This window comes from Gambusia affinis, linkage group LG03, assembly GCF_019740435.1.
Source record: "Gambusia affinis linkage group LG03, SWU_Gaff_1.0, whole genome shotgun sequence".
NCBI classification, from domain to species: Eukaryota; Metazoa; Chordata; class Actinopteri; order Cyprinodontiformes; family Poeciliidae; genus Gambusia; species Gambusia affinis.
This window is the reverse complement of record NC_057870.1, coordinates 15208356-15222644: the sequence shown is the minus strand read 5'-3', so window position 1 is coordinate 15222644 and position 14289 is coordinate 15208356. Positions and strand designations below refer to the sequence as shown.

Genomic DNA, 14289 nt, shown 5'->3' with positions numbered 1-14289 from the left:
TCCCTGTTACAAAACATAATTTTTTTACTTAATCTCTACCAACAAAAATCTCTCTGAGCCACTCACCTACCGGAAGGCAGAAAGGATCATTTCAGAAAAGTCAGGCAGCAGCAGAGCAGTCCAACTCCTGAAGCCGAGGCCACTGAGTGTCCCTGATATGTTGCATGTGTGTGGCTTCCTCTGTCCCACCTAGAAAAGGTGAGTGGCTGCAAAACAACTGAACAATGTCTCCTCTGGGAAAGAACAGCAGTGGGTGATGTTAGCTTCAAAAGGCCTTTTTATTTTTAACAAAGAAGTCTGAATTTGTGAAACGGATCAGTAAGTAGAAGTGTTTCTACAAATGTGTGAGTCATTTTCATCGTACCGGTTTAGAGTGAAGTCAAGTCTTGTTTTATTATTTCTTTTTGTGCAGGAGATGTCTCGGGAAAATGTCCAGGAAAACATTACAGCAGGTGGCGTGCTGAGGCCCTCTAGCGGTGAAATGATGTTAAACCAACAAACTATCTTTTTTTTTGTGATGAAAAATATTCAGACTGCTCAGAAAAGGAAATTATTTTACAAAATAAGAAAAGTAAGAGTTTCAGTAACACATAAGGCTGACGAGAGACGAATTCTCTTTAAAAAGGTTATTTACAAAAAACAAACAAAGAGCCACAACAAAAAACTTCACAGTATGAAACAGTTTGAAAGGTGCAACTATCAGTTTGGAAGTATAAACTTACAGTCGTACTGAGAAGAGAAGCCTTGAACTACATACACAAAATGCCAACGGTGTTTGATTTAACAACATGCCCACCAGATCATGTAACATGTAGAAAAACATAAAACAGTTTTTAAAACAGTACAAAACTCAAACATGGATGAGTCAATACAAAATTACCACCGCATTTCCATTGTCTCTTGAAAAAACAAAGTAATCTGGAAACTTAGGTCACCCTCACTGAGACTCTCCAATGTCCAAGACTATTTGACTACAGCTGTAAGAGCTTCACTAAATTTAATCACATTGGTTTTACAGGGAAGGTTTCTGCACCTCCACCATCACTTTGGTGATAATGTGTTGGGAAGGAACTACAGTCATAATGTTTTCTTCCTCCTCATCATCCTTCATCATTGCTGAACATGCCAGGAGTTGTCTTTAGGAGCAAGAGAAACACATTTTGAATATAAACTTTATCCCCATAAACTCAGTCAAGCGGTATGTGAAATTCGGAGGTGTGCGCCTCCAAATTTCACATATTGCACATGTTGAGCTCTTTGTGCAAGAAGAGTGAAAACAGGGAGGGTGTTTAGTGTTTTGTTTTTCAGAGTGTGAATTGTTCACTTCAGCAGTTTGGAGTCATTCTGTTGTTTTTTTGTTTTTGTTTTTTGCAGCTGAGTCATCACCATTTGGCTGGTGTGACAACCTCGCCTTTCCAAACTCAGTTGCTCAGGACGTTTAGGTGTGTCTGGGTCACACTTCATGGATAAACCACCACCGCTCCATGCAGCACCCAAACCCAGATAGTTAGTCACCATGACACTGACCCATAACTATCTCATCCAAGAAGTTTGGAGCATATTTAAAACAGCGGGCGACATGTTCTGGCTGATTTTATGTCACACTGCGGTCACAGTCTGGTGTGAAGGGGAGGTTTATATTTTCTGCTATAAGATATACTAACACATTTAATTTAGTTTGCTTCTAAGAAATCAGTTCTGATCGAGACGTTTTAGAAAAAAAACGCACATTTATGATCAGGTTACTAACAGTATCCTCCAGCAGTGGTCATTTTGAATCATTACAAACTGAGATCATATAAAACCAATAAATGTCCAAAGTTTTTCGTAAACCTTACAGTGAGCGAGGCGAGTGTCGGAGCAAGCTGTCCTTTGTAAACTCAGGTATTTCCGGCACCATGCAGACCTGCAAGCTGCCTGGCTGATCCAGGGCCAGAGCAGGGCGGCAGGGCCGGCCGCAGCGCTGCGGGAAGGAACCCAACAACTGGCCGCTGTGGGCGTTGTAGAAAGACAGACGTCCCAGCTGGTGATCCAGGAGGGTTCCCACTCGCTCAGGACTCTCTGTGACAAACACGGAGGACTGAACGTCGCTGTGGAGTAACTGATACCTACAGCTGGACAGAAAGAAGAGCGTAAAGACTCAAATCATAACAAGAAGTTCCTTCATAATGAATAATTTGTGTCCTTTGCACACCCTGATGGTCCAGGACTGCACTGCAAGCACCACGAGGAGCTGTTTTCCCCAAGTGAGCTCTTCAGATTATCTGCACTGCACGTTACTCCAAGTCTGTAAGCTGGACTTTCTGACACCAGTGTCTCCCAGTAGTAGATCCCTCGTGAAGGCAGCAACTCACCCAAGATGGACAGACACCTGGAAACAAACAAACCGTGGCTACATAAAAAAAATTCCCTACAAGCTACGAAAAGCAGCCGTTTCTGGGTTAAGCATACTCCTTGTTTGTGGCGTGGTGAGCGTCATGGGAGTACTGCAGCGTGGTGTGATCATCTGACAGCTTCAGAGACGGGTGAGCAGAGGACTTTAGCAGCTGGAATCTGGTCCCTAAGAACAAGACAGATGTGAGCAAAAATACATAGAAATTAAACAGAAATTAAATTAATACAGAGATTTGAAGGTTTTTGCACCTTTAGTGGAAATGAGTGCAGCCTCACTCTGCTCACTGGCACCAGCCTGATTCACAGCTTTGATGTAAAACAGGTAGTTCTCATTGGGCTGCAGGACGACCATCTGCTCACATCCTTCGATTCCCGTGATCGACCTTAAAACACACGCAGCACATGCGTTACTCTGACATGTATGTTTTATAGAATAAAATGTCACAGACAAAAAAATTGCACTGTAAAGATACGGTGCCCTGCAAATGTATTCACACCTCTTAAAATTTTCCACTTTTTGTTGGGTTACAACCACAAATATTCACTTTGTTCAATTGAAATTTAATGTGATCGACCGTCACAAAGAAGAGAAATACTGAGAAACTATTAATAAATAGAAAACAAAATATGTTTTTACAAAAAATCTGAAAAATTTGTCTTGAACATGTCTTTAGTGTCCTCTACTCTGATACCCATGAATAATTTAATCTCAGTGTCAATCCAGCAGGGCGATTAGTTGTGCACTCCACAAATCTGATGTTTATGTTCAATAAAGAACAAATTTATTGTTAAAATAAAGCCGCTATAATGTATTTTCAATTTACTAAAGTCACATATGTACGTGGAAGAACATACTTTTCTCCAATGGGACCAAAATTGAACTTTTGGGGCTTTATACAAAAACTGCACCTCACCCTGAACGCACCATCTCTACTGCAAAACCTGGTGATGGCAGCATCTTGCTTTGGATAGTCGTTTCTTCAACAGAATCAAGCAACTCAGCGTCGATGGGATGATAGAGGGGTCTAAATACACGCAACACTGGAAAATAACCTGGAGTAAAACATATGGATCTGGAGCTGAGAGTTATCTGAAATATGAATAACCTCTGTGAACATTCAGCCAGGGTGACTCGGTAAAGGTTTGTACCAAAGCATCTCCGTGTTTTAGAAGGGCCCAGTCAAAGTCCAGGCCAAATTCAGTCAGGAATCTATGGTAACTGTTAGAAGCTGACGTCCACAGATGCTCTGCGACCACTTTGCCTGAGCTTCAGCTGTTTTCACGAAGGAGAAGTGCAGAAAATTCAGCCTTCTACAGCTACATCCTAAAAGAATAGAAACTTTAATTTAATCCGAATATTGATTTCAAAAATATTGATTCAGGATTCGCAGAAGTGTCCCCCCCACCCCCAGATTTCTATTTGTAAAACCAATTAAAAACTTTGCATATAATTTTTTTTGTTTTTCCAGCTTTGTGTTGGTCCCTGAGATAAATTCCCAGGGAATTACACAGAAGTTTGTGGCTGTAGTTTGACAACATGTTTGAGGAACATCAATATTTAGGTTCCATACCCGATGACGGGCACCAGAAACGAACTGTTTAAGATGTGTGTCATTCCCACCAGGAGACCCCCACCTGAGTCCCTCTCCCTCCAGTTCACACTGTCGGCAGTACTCCAAAGTGTAACTCAGTCCTGGACACGGATTAGTTGAGCTCCACCTCAGCGTGGCGGAGTCCCACATGACGCTGCTGCGCTCCGTGTCGATCACTGGCACAGACGGAGCTGCCAGAAACAACAGCAGGAAGGCTTGAAATCACATTTAAACACTGGATATAAAATTCAAGCTCTTTCCGGCGGAAAAATAAGAGAACTAAAACAGAAAGATCCTGCCGTTTTATTTGCCCAAATGAAAAGACAATATAACTTCAAGGTGTGTGCTGACCTGTTCTGAAGATGTGTCTGTCACTGGGCAGAGAGCAGCCTGTGTAGTTGACGGCCATCACCCACACCTTGTACTTCCTGTCGGGCTCCAAGTCCTCCAGAACGCAGTAGCTCTCCTTCACCGTCACGCGATATTCCTCTGACACAGCTGGAAGCAGTGAAATCCACCAAGTGTATATATAGATATAGATATATATCTATATATATAGAAATATAAAAATAAAAAAAACCTTGCCACTAACTCCCTGTTCTCACCTCCTTGTGGATCTTCCACGCAGTAGACCTGAAAGCAGTCTATAATGTCTCCTGGACTGACTTTCCAGTAAACGGTGACGCTGCTGCCGGAGGCTGAGCCGCGCTCCTGCGGCTGCAGAGTGGGCCTCTGGGGCACTGAGGGAATCACACCATCAGTAACTGGAACAAATGCAACACAGACAGAGACATGCAGAAGACACATGTGCAGAGAGAGAGAGAGGTAAAGCAGGAGCTACCTGGAATCCCTTTGCGCTGTGCGAGGTTTGAGCTTGAGGAGTTGGTCTTGGTGTAATCCTCGAACACCAGCAGTCCCTTAGGACCCAGCTCCAGCGTCAAGGCTGAGTCCAGAGCGGTTTGGAGTCTGTCCGTACAAATGTTTGGAGTCAGGATGAGTTAGTTTGTGCTTAGTTTCAGAAAGCAGGACATTTTGTAGTCTGTTAAAGTGATTTTAATATGGGCTCTCTGGGTGTTTTAATGTTTATCAAAAACAAAAAAAAATATCTGCAAAGATTTAACAAAGAACCTGAGAGAAGGAAACTCTCAGCTAGTAGCTCTTTGGGAATCTCCCTTTGGTGCTAAAATGTTGTTACACATCTATCAATGTTGTTGTCTTTCATTGATTCAACAAAACAGGAGGGAAATGAGTGCCCTTCAGACAAAATACTGTAAAAAGTGCCTAAATATTTAATTTAAAAGTTATTTGAGTGTCCGAATGGTTCAAATGTCAGAGGAAATTAAATCAGTACACAATGTGTCTTGTCGAGCTGAACAAGTTGAGCAAGCCTTGAAAGTTGGGAGGCTTGCAGTCCTCTGTACAGCTTCTCCTTTTTTGCAAAAAGGATCTTACAATTAATTCAAAAACCTAAAATGCAAAGAAAATCAAGAATCTCTATATACTTGGAGGCACAACAAAAAGGATTAATCAAGACTTTTGCACAACACTTGGTTCATTCCACAAGTATGAGGATCACAGCTTTGCATGTGCAGAGAATGAAACGGTGTAAATACCTTGCGTGAATGTCTTCTGGCAACTGGTGGCAGGAAAGATTGAAGATCTTTGTTACAACGTTTGAATCATTTGCCAAACCGATAAATCCAGTCAAGCGAGTGTCCAGGACTTACTCTGGCGTCCGTCTCAGCCTCCCTGGCCGTGGTCTCCAGAGTGGTTTTGGCCGAGTCTATGTTCTCCTGGTAGGAGACGATCTTGTCATAGAGCTGCTCCAGCTTGGCTTTCTTCTCCTCCTCCATGCTGATGGACATGGTGTTGTACTGCTCCATCACCAGAGCCACCATCTCCTCGTTCTGCGCCCTCATGGCCGCCTGGCTGTCCGTGAACTGGTCCTGGACAACAGGAGAGTTGAGGCAGAGAGAGAGAGTGTTTGGATTACACCGGCTCGCACGGCGACAAGCTGCTAAAAACACCGTACCTCTACAGAGTTGTAGGCCAGCTCCAGCTCGGACACCAGGTCCTCGATGTTCTCTGATCTGGCTTGAAGCTCTGAGATCCAGCTACCCAAAGTCTCCTGTCAGACAAAATCAAACATATTCTGTACCTAAGAGAACAATAAGGTAGGTGCAGAGTCGTAGTGAACATCACATAATAGAACAATCAAGGTTATGTGCACAATATGTAGTGGTTCTATGTCCTATTTATACCCATATTTTGCTGTGCTCTACAAAAGTCTTCCAACCCCACTATCTTTCACATTTTGTCTTATTATAATATAAGTTTGTGTTTTAATATTGGGATTTAATGTGAGGAATCAAAGCAAAGTAGTGCAAACCCACTAAGACAAGGTAAAACTGTCAAAGCAGTAAAAATCCCCAGAGTGACTCTGGGGGAGCTGCAGAGATTCACAGATTAAGTAATCTGTTAACAAGACAAGTTTTAGTAATACTCTCCACAAATCTGATCATTTGGAAGAGGGGCAAGAAGGAAATCTGGACAAGTCAAATTTCAACTTTGTCATAAATCATGTAGAAAAGACACAGCAACCCTACAAGAATATGTTTTGGTTAGATGAGACCAAATTTGAACATGTTTGGCCCAAATAAAAACACCACGTGGTGGGAAAGTAACGCTGCAACACCATGAAACACGGTGGAGCCAACATCGTGTCTTTCATAAGCAGAAACAAAGACGCTGGTGATGGGAAGATGAAAGGTGCAAATGCAAGCTGACATGAAACAAAACCTGACAGAGGCTTTAGATTGAGGGATGAGGTTCGGTAAACATTACAGCATCTTCAGGTGGTTCAACAACAAGCTCAAGGATGATGTTCACAGATGCTTTGCCTCCAATCTGTCTGAGCTTTGTTGTGAAGAAGAATCAGCAAAATATTCTGTTTTTTTATGCAAGTAAATCTGGTAGAGATGTACAACAAAAGACAAACAAGGGGTCTGATTACAAATGCACATCTTTATGAACCACTTTGTGTTTGTTGTCACATAAAATCCCAATTGTATTGGTTATAGAAACTGTCGAACGGCGCTACCTCCTAGGACTGAACCCGTTCCAAGTGTTTCAGCTTTCATCCTCATCTGTAGCTTTAAGTTGAATCGTCGGGGTGGGGCAGAGGCAGCGGGAATCCCCGTCACCTCTCGAAAACAGGCAGTTCACATTTAATGAGGTCAAGCTCTGGACACTGATCCCTCCCTGACTGCGTCACCAGCAGGAGTCCACAGAAGCGTCTTCACAGGCTACACTGAATGAGTGAGCCTGCTTTCTCTGCCTGTGTTAAGAGGCGAGAGTCCATTCTGGCCTCAGAAAACTGGCCCGGATTCAGATTTGCTGAGTTGTTTTGGTTAACTTGTCGGGATCGGTTTTCTGCTATGTGGAGGGTCTGAATGGGCCGCACTTCTTTGCAGCTTTGATCTTTTCCTCGGTCGCTGTCAAGCTGTCAGAGTTTTTACATAAATACAGCGTCGCATAAACACTCAGCCCGATTCAAATATCATCTGGAAATTATAAGTTTGCATCAGCTTCCTTTTCTTTCATTTACACGATGAAACATAGCAGGGATGCAATTGGAACCTGCTGATTGCAGGGTCACGTTTCGTGGAGCTGTTTTGCAAAGTCGAAGCTTTCGCGGATTCTCAGTGACACGCAAAATCCTTTTCTCCGATCGTTCAAAGGTGTCATTATAAATGCAAACATTTCTTTGTGACGCCTTGCTGATCATGAGACAGAAAACAGAGAGTGTGTGTGTGAACAGATCGCATGTCAGCCTCTGCTTCCTAATGTCACACTGAGCCTTTTCATCCATCGAAGTGGAGCTTTGCATCATAACAAGTCAATGTGCTGGCTGCAGCCTGAAAGCTTCCTGAGAGTCTCACAGGATCAGTGGACGATTTATATCTGAGTAACTTAAGCCTTGTGAATTATGTGATGACCCAAACGTAGCCCTGCTAATATGCACATTACAAGTTGCAATAAAGTAAAGGAAATGCGTGATAAACTGCTGTTTGATTTCAGCTTGTCAGACAGCAAAAAGGCCGCTTATATTATATCCATTCATTGTAGCACTGCACAACAAATGCTTGAAAAAGCATTTGTACAATAGAAGAAAAATATTTTTAATTTCCAATGCAAAATTATCTAGGTTGTACATAAAACTCAACCGCTCTCTACAGTACGTGTGCCTGCTGAGTTTTACAATATAAACACCTTGCACTGATTGGATACCACCTGTTCAAAAGGACCAATCAGAAGAGAGCTTGTTTTGCTGAACTCAGTCTCCAACCGGGGGTTTAAAGTTCCCTACTAACTATTTTAACAATAGATTGAGAGAAGCTAGAAAGAGCTAGTATGCCAATCACTAAAAGTACCCAAGCAGTAGAGCTGCGTTTACATGCACACTCACAAATGCACACATTCATAGACTGATACACAAATTGGCAGGCAATCTGGGTGCTGAGTGCCTTGCCCTGAGGCACTTTCTCATGTTGCAGAGGAGGAAACTGGGATCAAACCCACAATCTATTGGTTGCAAGAGGACTACTCCCTCAATGGGCCACATTCATTTTTAAATAAAGAGCAAATTGTACAGAGCTGACACTGAAGGGGAAAAAAGCATTTTTGTGGGATTCTGTAAAAAAATAATTGGAAGACTAAACACCATAGTGAGGACCTCCACCAGCAATATGTGACCTTTTATCACCCTTTTCAAATAGCCAAAGGTTGTAAAAAGAAATTTCAACCCCCCAAACATTAACATTTGCTTGCATTAATCTAATTTGCTTGTCTTAGCTATAGTTGTACATGTTTTAGACTAACTCAATTGGAGTTTTACATATAGCAAATCCTGGGAAAGTTGTGTGTCAAGTGCTGATGGATGTGGATAAACATTAACAAAAATAAATATCTTAAGAGAACTCCGGTGTTCTGGTTATTGTAAAAGAGTCACATACCGGCGCATACAACACATAGAAAAGATACATGATAACCTTTTTATACTACTGTATGACAATAAATTACAATACATTTCCTTATTTCCAAAATACTTTGTTTTTAATTTACAATTAAAAATGGTCAGGAACTTTGAGTGCAAACCCACATTTTATTGGATATAAATATGATCAACTAACAGTTGAGTCAGTTGAGAAACTGTAATTCAAAATGATCACTCCTAATATCTTTCTTTGTATAAAACACTCTGACTGATATGAGATATGAGCTGTTAGGCTTTTTACTTTGAGTTTACAAAAAATGATCAGATATGTGGGAAAAAAAAGAATCCAGATTGTAGAATCTCTATTCACAATCCAACAAACTCTCATCTGATTGGCCAGTTTGATTCATGCAGCCTATTTATTATTTTTTATTATATTGGATGGATTCATCTTAATGAAGGACATCTGAAGTAATCCGGACACTTCCTGCTGTCAAAAAGTAGAAAAATGCTAATCTAACCCGAAATAACTTCATATCCCAGGTTTAACCCCTTGCACTGACCTTGACATCCTCATAGGCCTTTTCCACTGAGCAGACCTGGTGGTCGAGATGCTCTGCAGACCTGCACTGATCCTCTAGCAGCAGACATCCACAGGTGTGACAGAACCAGTCCATGCCCTGCAGCTCTGCAGCCAGGCGGGCCTGACTCTCCTCCTCTGCATCAATAATTTCATAATCTGCTTCATTGAGCTCGTCCTTCTCTACCTCTATCTCCATCTTCTCCTCAGGTCTCTGATGGGACTCATCATCTTCATTTTCTTCTTCTCTCTGGTTCGCAGATTCAAGAATAGCTTTTGCGTCTTCCTCTCCGATCACTTCATATCCAAGGTCATCCACCACTTCTTCCTTACTTTCAACTACTGTGTCACTTTCATGCTTCATTTGTTCTGCATCTTCGCTGTGCAGATCAAGACAAGGCTCTGTTTCCTCTTTAGGAAGGTCTATTTCTGGTTTGTCCTCCACCTCCCATAGATCTGTTTTTTGTTCTGATTCTTTTGCATGCACATCGTCTCCACAAAGCTCAGATAAATCCTCCTGAGGAGTGAAGCTTCTCAGCAGAGAGTAGGTGGGTTTGTCCTCTTGAGTCTCCAGGTCCACAGTGCTGGCTTCTTCTTCAGGTGCATGTGTTAAAGGCTTCAAGTCCAACTCATTACTGGAAAGTTCTTCTGTTTCTGCGACTATGGGTTCTTCCTCGACTTGAGGCTCCGGAGCCTGAACTTCAGATGAGATGTCAGGTTCAGGAGTAGAAACTGTCTCTTTAATTATGTCCTCTGACCACTGATCAATCTGTATGTCCATCTCTACAGCCTGTCCTTTGGGAACAAGAAGGATTAACTCATCACCTATATTCACTACGTCCTGCACACAGGTCCTTAAGTCCTCTCCAGACAGTCTAGTTGTGGATTCTGCTCTTGGTTGCAGGTTGTTTGATTCACAGTCATTTGTGTTTTCTTGCTCCGTCTGGTGATGTTTGTTGGTTTCTTTGGGTTTTGCAGGTTGGGTTATTTCCCCTGAAGTCTCAGTTTCAACTCCCGACTCCAGATCACCAACTACAGGCTTACTCTGCTCAGAAAATTCCTCTCTTAGGGGCTTGAGCTGATCTTCTGCCTCAGGAGCAAGTGGTATTGCCTCTATGACCTCCTGTACAGCAGTCTCAACTTGGTTCTGGATCTCTTTGTCATTCATTGCTTTCTCCATCACCTCCTTTAGTGTTTGCACTGTGCAGTCGCAGTCAGTGATGACTTCTAGAGGGGCCGCATCTGCAGACACTGCTTCTTTGTCCTCAAGCACAGATACTTCAGAGGGTGCCTTTGATTCTGTGAGGAGTTCAGTTGAGGTGAGTGTTGCATCTCCAGTTTTTTTCACTTCAGCTGGTACTTCAGGCGGATATTTCTCATCAGCAGACCCTGTCTTTGACTCAACAGGGGTTCCTTCACACAAGCTCCTTTCCCTGGTTTCTGTCAGTACAGTGGGTTCAGTGCTGGTTGGAGGATCCTCTCTGCTCTCAGGTAGAGTGGATGCTGTTGTGTCTGGTGTCACCCCAGGAAGCCCAGACATGTTTTCAGCCTCTCTTTGTGGCTTATGTGGCGGTTCTGTTTCAGTAAAACTTTGCTCAGTGACCGTCTCACGTCTGCCTTGTGAGGTTTCAGTCACTTTTGTTTCCATCTGGGGAGTTTCGATTGATTTTTCTGTGCTTGGCTCCACCGCCTGTTCCTCTTGTTTACTCTCCTTCTGATCCACTGATTTAGACTCCTGGCATGGTTCTTCTGGGATTTCCCCTAAACCTTCGTCATGGAGTATCACTGATGATGGCTTTCCTTCTGTTTCTGTTTGATGTTCTTCTTTCTCTTTAAGTATTTCACACCCCTCCTGTGTCTTCACTTCATCGCTTTTTATAATTTCTGCCTCTTCTTCATCTTGTGCTGCTCTGATTAAGCATCCTGTCATTTCAAACTTATTCTGTGGCCACATCATCCTCCCCCCAGCCTTATCCTCTGATGACTCTGACTGAACGTCCACCACTGGTGTTTCATCTTTCAGCCTGAACTTCTCCAGGTACCCATCTGCCTCGTCTGAATCTGACAGCCGCCTCTTACAGGATTTCTCAGACACCACACTCTCCGCCTCCGAGCACTCTTCATCACTCCTCCTCTTTTCCCCCACAGCCTCCTCATAGAGGTCCGAGTACATGAAAGACATGGCAGTGGGCTCCTCCAGGAGAATGGGGTCAATGATCTTGGGGGGCCCCGAGGAGATAAAAATAGGAGTAAGGGTGGTCTCTTCACTTTCAAACAACACCAAACCACCATCCATCATTGATCGCTGACTCTCACGTCTTGATCTCATCCTTTCAATGCCTTCCTGCTTCTCCTTCAGTGCCTCTATAGGAGGTCCTTCTCCATAGAAGACCTCATCCAGGTGTTCCCCAACTATGTCAGCATCTGTGACAAACACAAAAGAGTCTTCGGACACAGAGGCACCGTCCTTGGTTGCCTCCTCTAAGGTTTCCTGCTGCTCTGTTTGAGCTTTTGCAGGTGACTTTTCTTCCTCTTGCTGTAGCTGTGGAGCTTCCTCTCCAGGTATCGCCACATCCAAAAGGGTGAACTTTTCGATGTAGTCAATGTCAGCAATGCTCTCTGTCTCTGATGTTGTGGATCCAAGAAGTTTGTCCGGCGACGGCTGTGAAGGTTTTTTTGAGCCCTATTGAGAGATTAAGATGACTCAAACCCAGAAAGACTTCCTCATGTTTAGATCTGCAGCATGAATAAAGTGAAGCGAAAAATATTTGAGCTGCTTACCTGTGCATGATCCGGTGTCTGCTCTGCTTCCAGCTCGTCCCTGTGATGTGCCCAGTCATGCTGGTTTCTGGACCTGATCTTCGGAGTCTGGTCAAGATAAGACAAATTGTCCTGCAGGTCCGTAGTCTCCTCCTCATCCACAGTGGGAAGTTTGGACGGCACTCTGATGTTGAGAATCTCATATCCTTCACATATCAAACTGAACAGCTGCTGATCTTTGGATTTTATCTCCTCCAAGTCTTCCTCTGTTGGTGTTTTCTCCTCTTTGATGTTAGGGAGAGAAACTTCTGCCATCTCTGGTCTCTCTACTCCCAAAGCCGAAGCTGACCTTGAACTACCAGGTCGGCTTAGCCGGTCTCCGAGCCTGCTGCTTCTTCCCCCGGATCTCGTCCTCCTACGGACCACTTTGTCCTCATCGAAGACAATGGTGATCTTCCCCGCACCTCCAGAGCCTTCCATGCTGTAAGCCTCAGACGTGGAGCTCGCCTCAGATGCCCAGGGTGTAGAGCAACGGCTGGAGGCCGTCTCCCAAACAATACCACTGTCCTCACTCTGAACTGTCACCATGGAAAAAGACGGGTCCACCATGAGGCACTGGAGTTTGGGCTTCACGGACTGGTCCTGGATGACTTCTCGCAGACTTGAAAAAGAGAGAAACGTACAGACTCAGAGGCAGGAGAGCAGCCTGTTTGTGCCATTCAAGTGCAAGAGGAGAACTTTCTGGCTCTGCTCTTGGAAATCTGAGCAGAGCACAAAGTAATGAATCAAATCAAATCACATTTGAGCAACACTGACCTGGATTCATGTCTTGCAGCTTGACAAATATGAGGTGAAAATAAGGTAGCGCATAATTTTGCTTCTTAAGAGGATTACTCAAGCATTGTAGAACTGCCGTGTTGGGTCAGATGTCTAGAGCCAGGCTGCCAAAGTGAGCGATACTCCAAAAACCCTGCACCCTGAGCTGTTGCCTGGGCTATGAATACACCTCACCCCTTGCTGGGTTACGGTAAGGTGACGTCCACAAAACGTCATTCATGTAATGTTCGAGAAGAAATACCTGGCTTTCTCAGATACACCCAACATACCAATGTCTTCCACTACTTATGACAAGGCAAGGTCAATACAAAGTATGACAAATGAAAGGTGAAACATTGGGGTGAGTCGGTGTTGCTGACTCACCCCAATGTGAGTTCTCAAGTATTAAGAGAACCTGGCTTTGGGTATTTAGGTATTAATGCTCTGTATATTTTCCTTCTTTGTAAAAGTCAGTAATGTGTAATAAATTGAAAACACTGGTGTTTCATCTGCAAAGACAGGAGAAACCTCTCAACACAACAAACAAAATGACCTATTGTTGAGGTTTGTCAGCAAGTAAATCAGGCTGAAAAAGTACCTGTTCTGGAGATCTTCCACTTCGTCTTCATCATCCTGGCTGAGAGCTTCATCCTGAAACTCCTGCAGCTCAGTCATTTCAGAGTCCAGACTTTCAGATTCCTCCATTCTAGCAATTTTCTTTGGTTTTCTTGCTTTAAGCTCTGAGGTTTGGATTTTTTTGTATGTTTTAGACTACAGTTACTCCGAATGGGGAGGTGGTCTGTCTGTTTGTGTCATTCAAAGTTGTGAGCTTCGTCTCTGACTCAGAGAGGGACAGAAATAGCGTGGGGTATGAAAACAGGGGAGTGTAGATAAGAGAGGGGCAAAGGAGACATAAAGAAAGGCTGTAATTAATTAGTTAATTAAGATAAGCACACCTGCAGGTGACTTGAAACAGAGTCCCAGATTTTCAGATGGTAGAACAAGTCTTTTATGACTCTGCACCCTTGTGAGGTCCAGTGGCTCATGGCCAACAGAGGTAATGTAGCTTTAAATTCAAAACCCCTGTTTGCCAAGTTATAAATAGGCCTTGTGCTGAAACTGTACCTCTGCTCTCCTTGCTGCTGGTGAGA

The 14289-nt window shown here is 43.4% G+C and overlaps 1 protein-coding gene across 3 annotated transcripts; it reads right to left on the bottom strand.

The window, feature by feature from the left end:
• Positions 1-264: 264 nt before the first annotated feature.
• cmya5 (cardiomyopathy associated 5) lies at positions 265-14058 on the bottom strand. 3 transcript variants are annotated; one of them, XM_044112419.1, is made up of 14 exons: positions 13737-14058; positions 12344-12983; positions 9546-12245; positions 6019-6114; positions 5714-5932; positions 5600-5622; positions 4828-4952; positions 4592-4750; positions 4338-4484; positions 4030-4177; positions 2644-2777; positions 2452-2560; positions 2195-2371; positions 265-2114 (listed from the first exon to the last, which is right to left on the bottom strand). In XM_044112419.1, the coding sequence occupies exons 1-14, from the start codon at positions 13841-13843 to the stop codon at positions 1835-1837; spliced, it is 5064 nt and encodes a 1687-aa protein (XP_043968354.1). In that variant the 5' UTR covers positions 13844-14058; the 3' UTR covers positions 265-1834. The 3 variants fall into 3 exon arrangements, with proteins under 3 accessions (XP_043968354.1, XP_043968356.1, XP_043968357.1); XM_044112421.1 differs by having other exon boundaries at positions 4592-4726; positions 13737-14056; XM_044112422.1 differs by lacking the exon at positions 13737-14058 and adding an exon at positions 13139-13280.
• Positions 14059-14289: the final 231 nt, after the last annotated feature.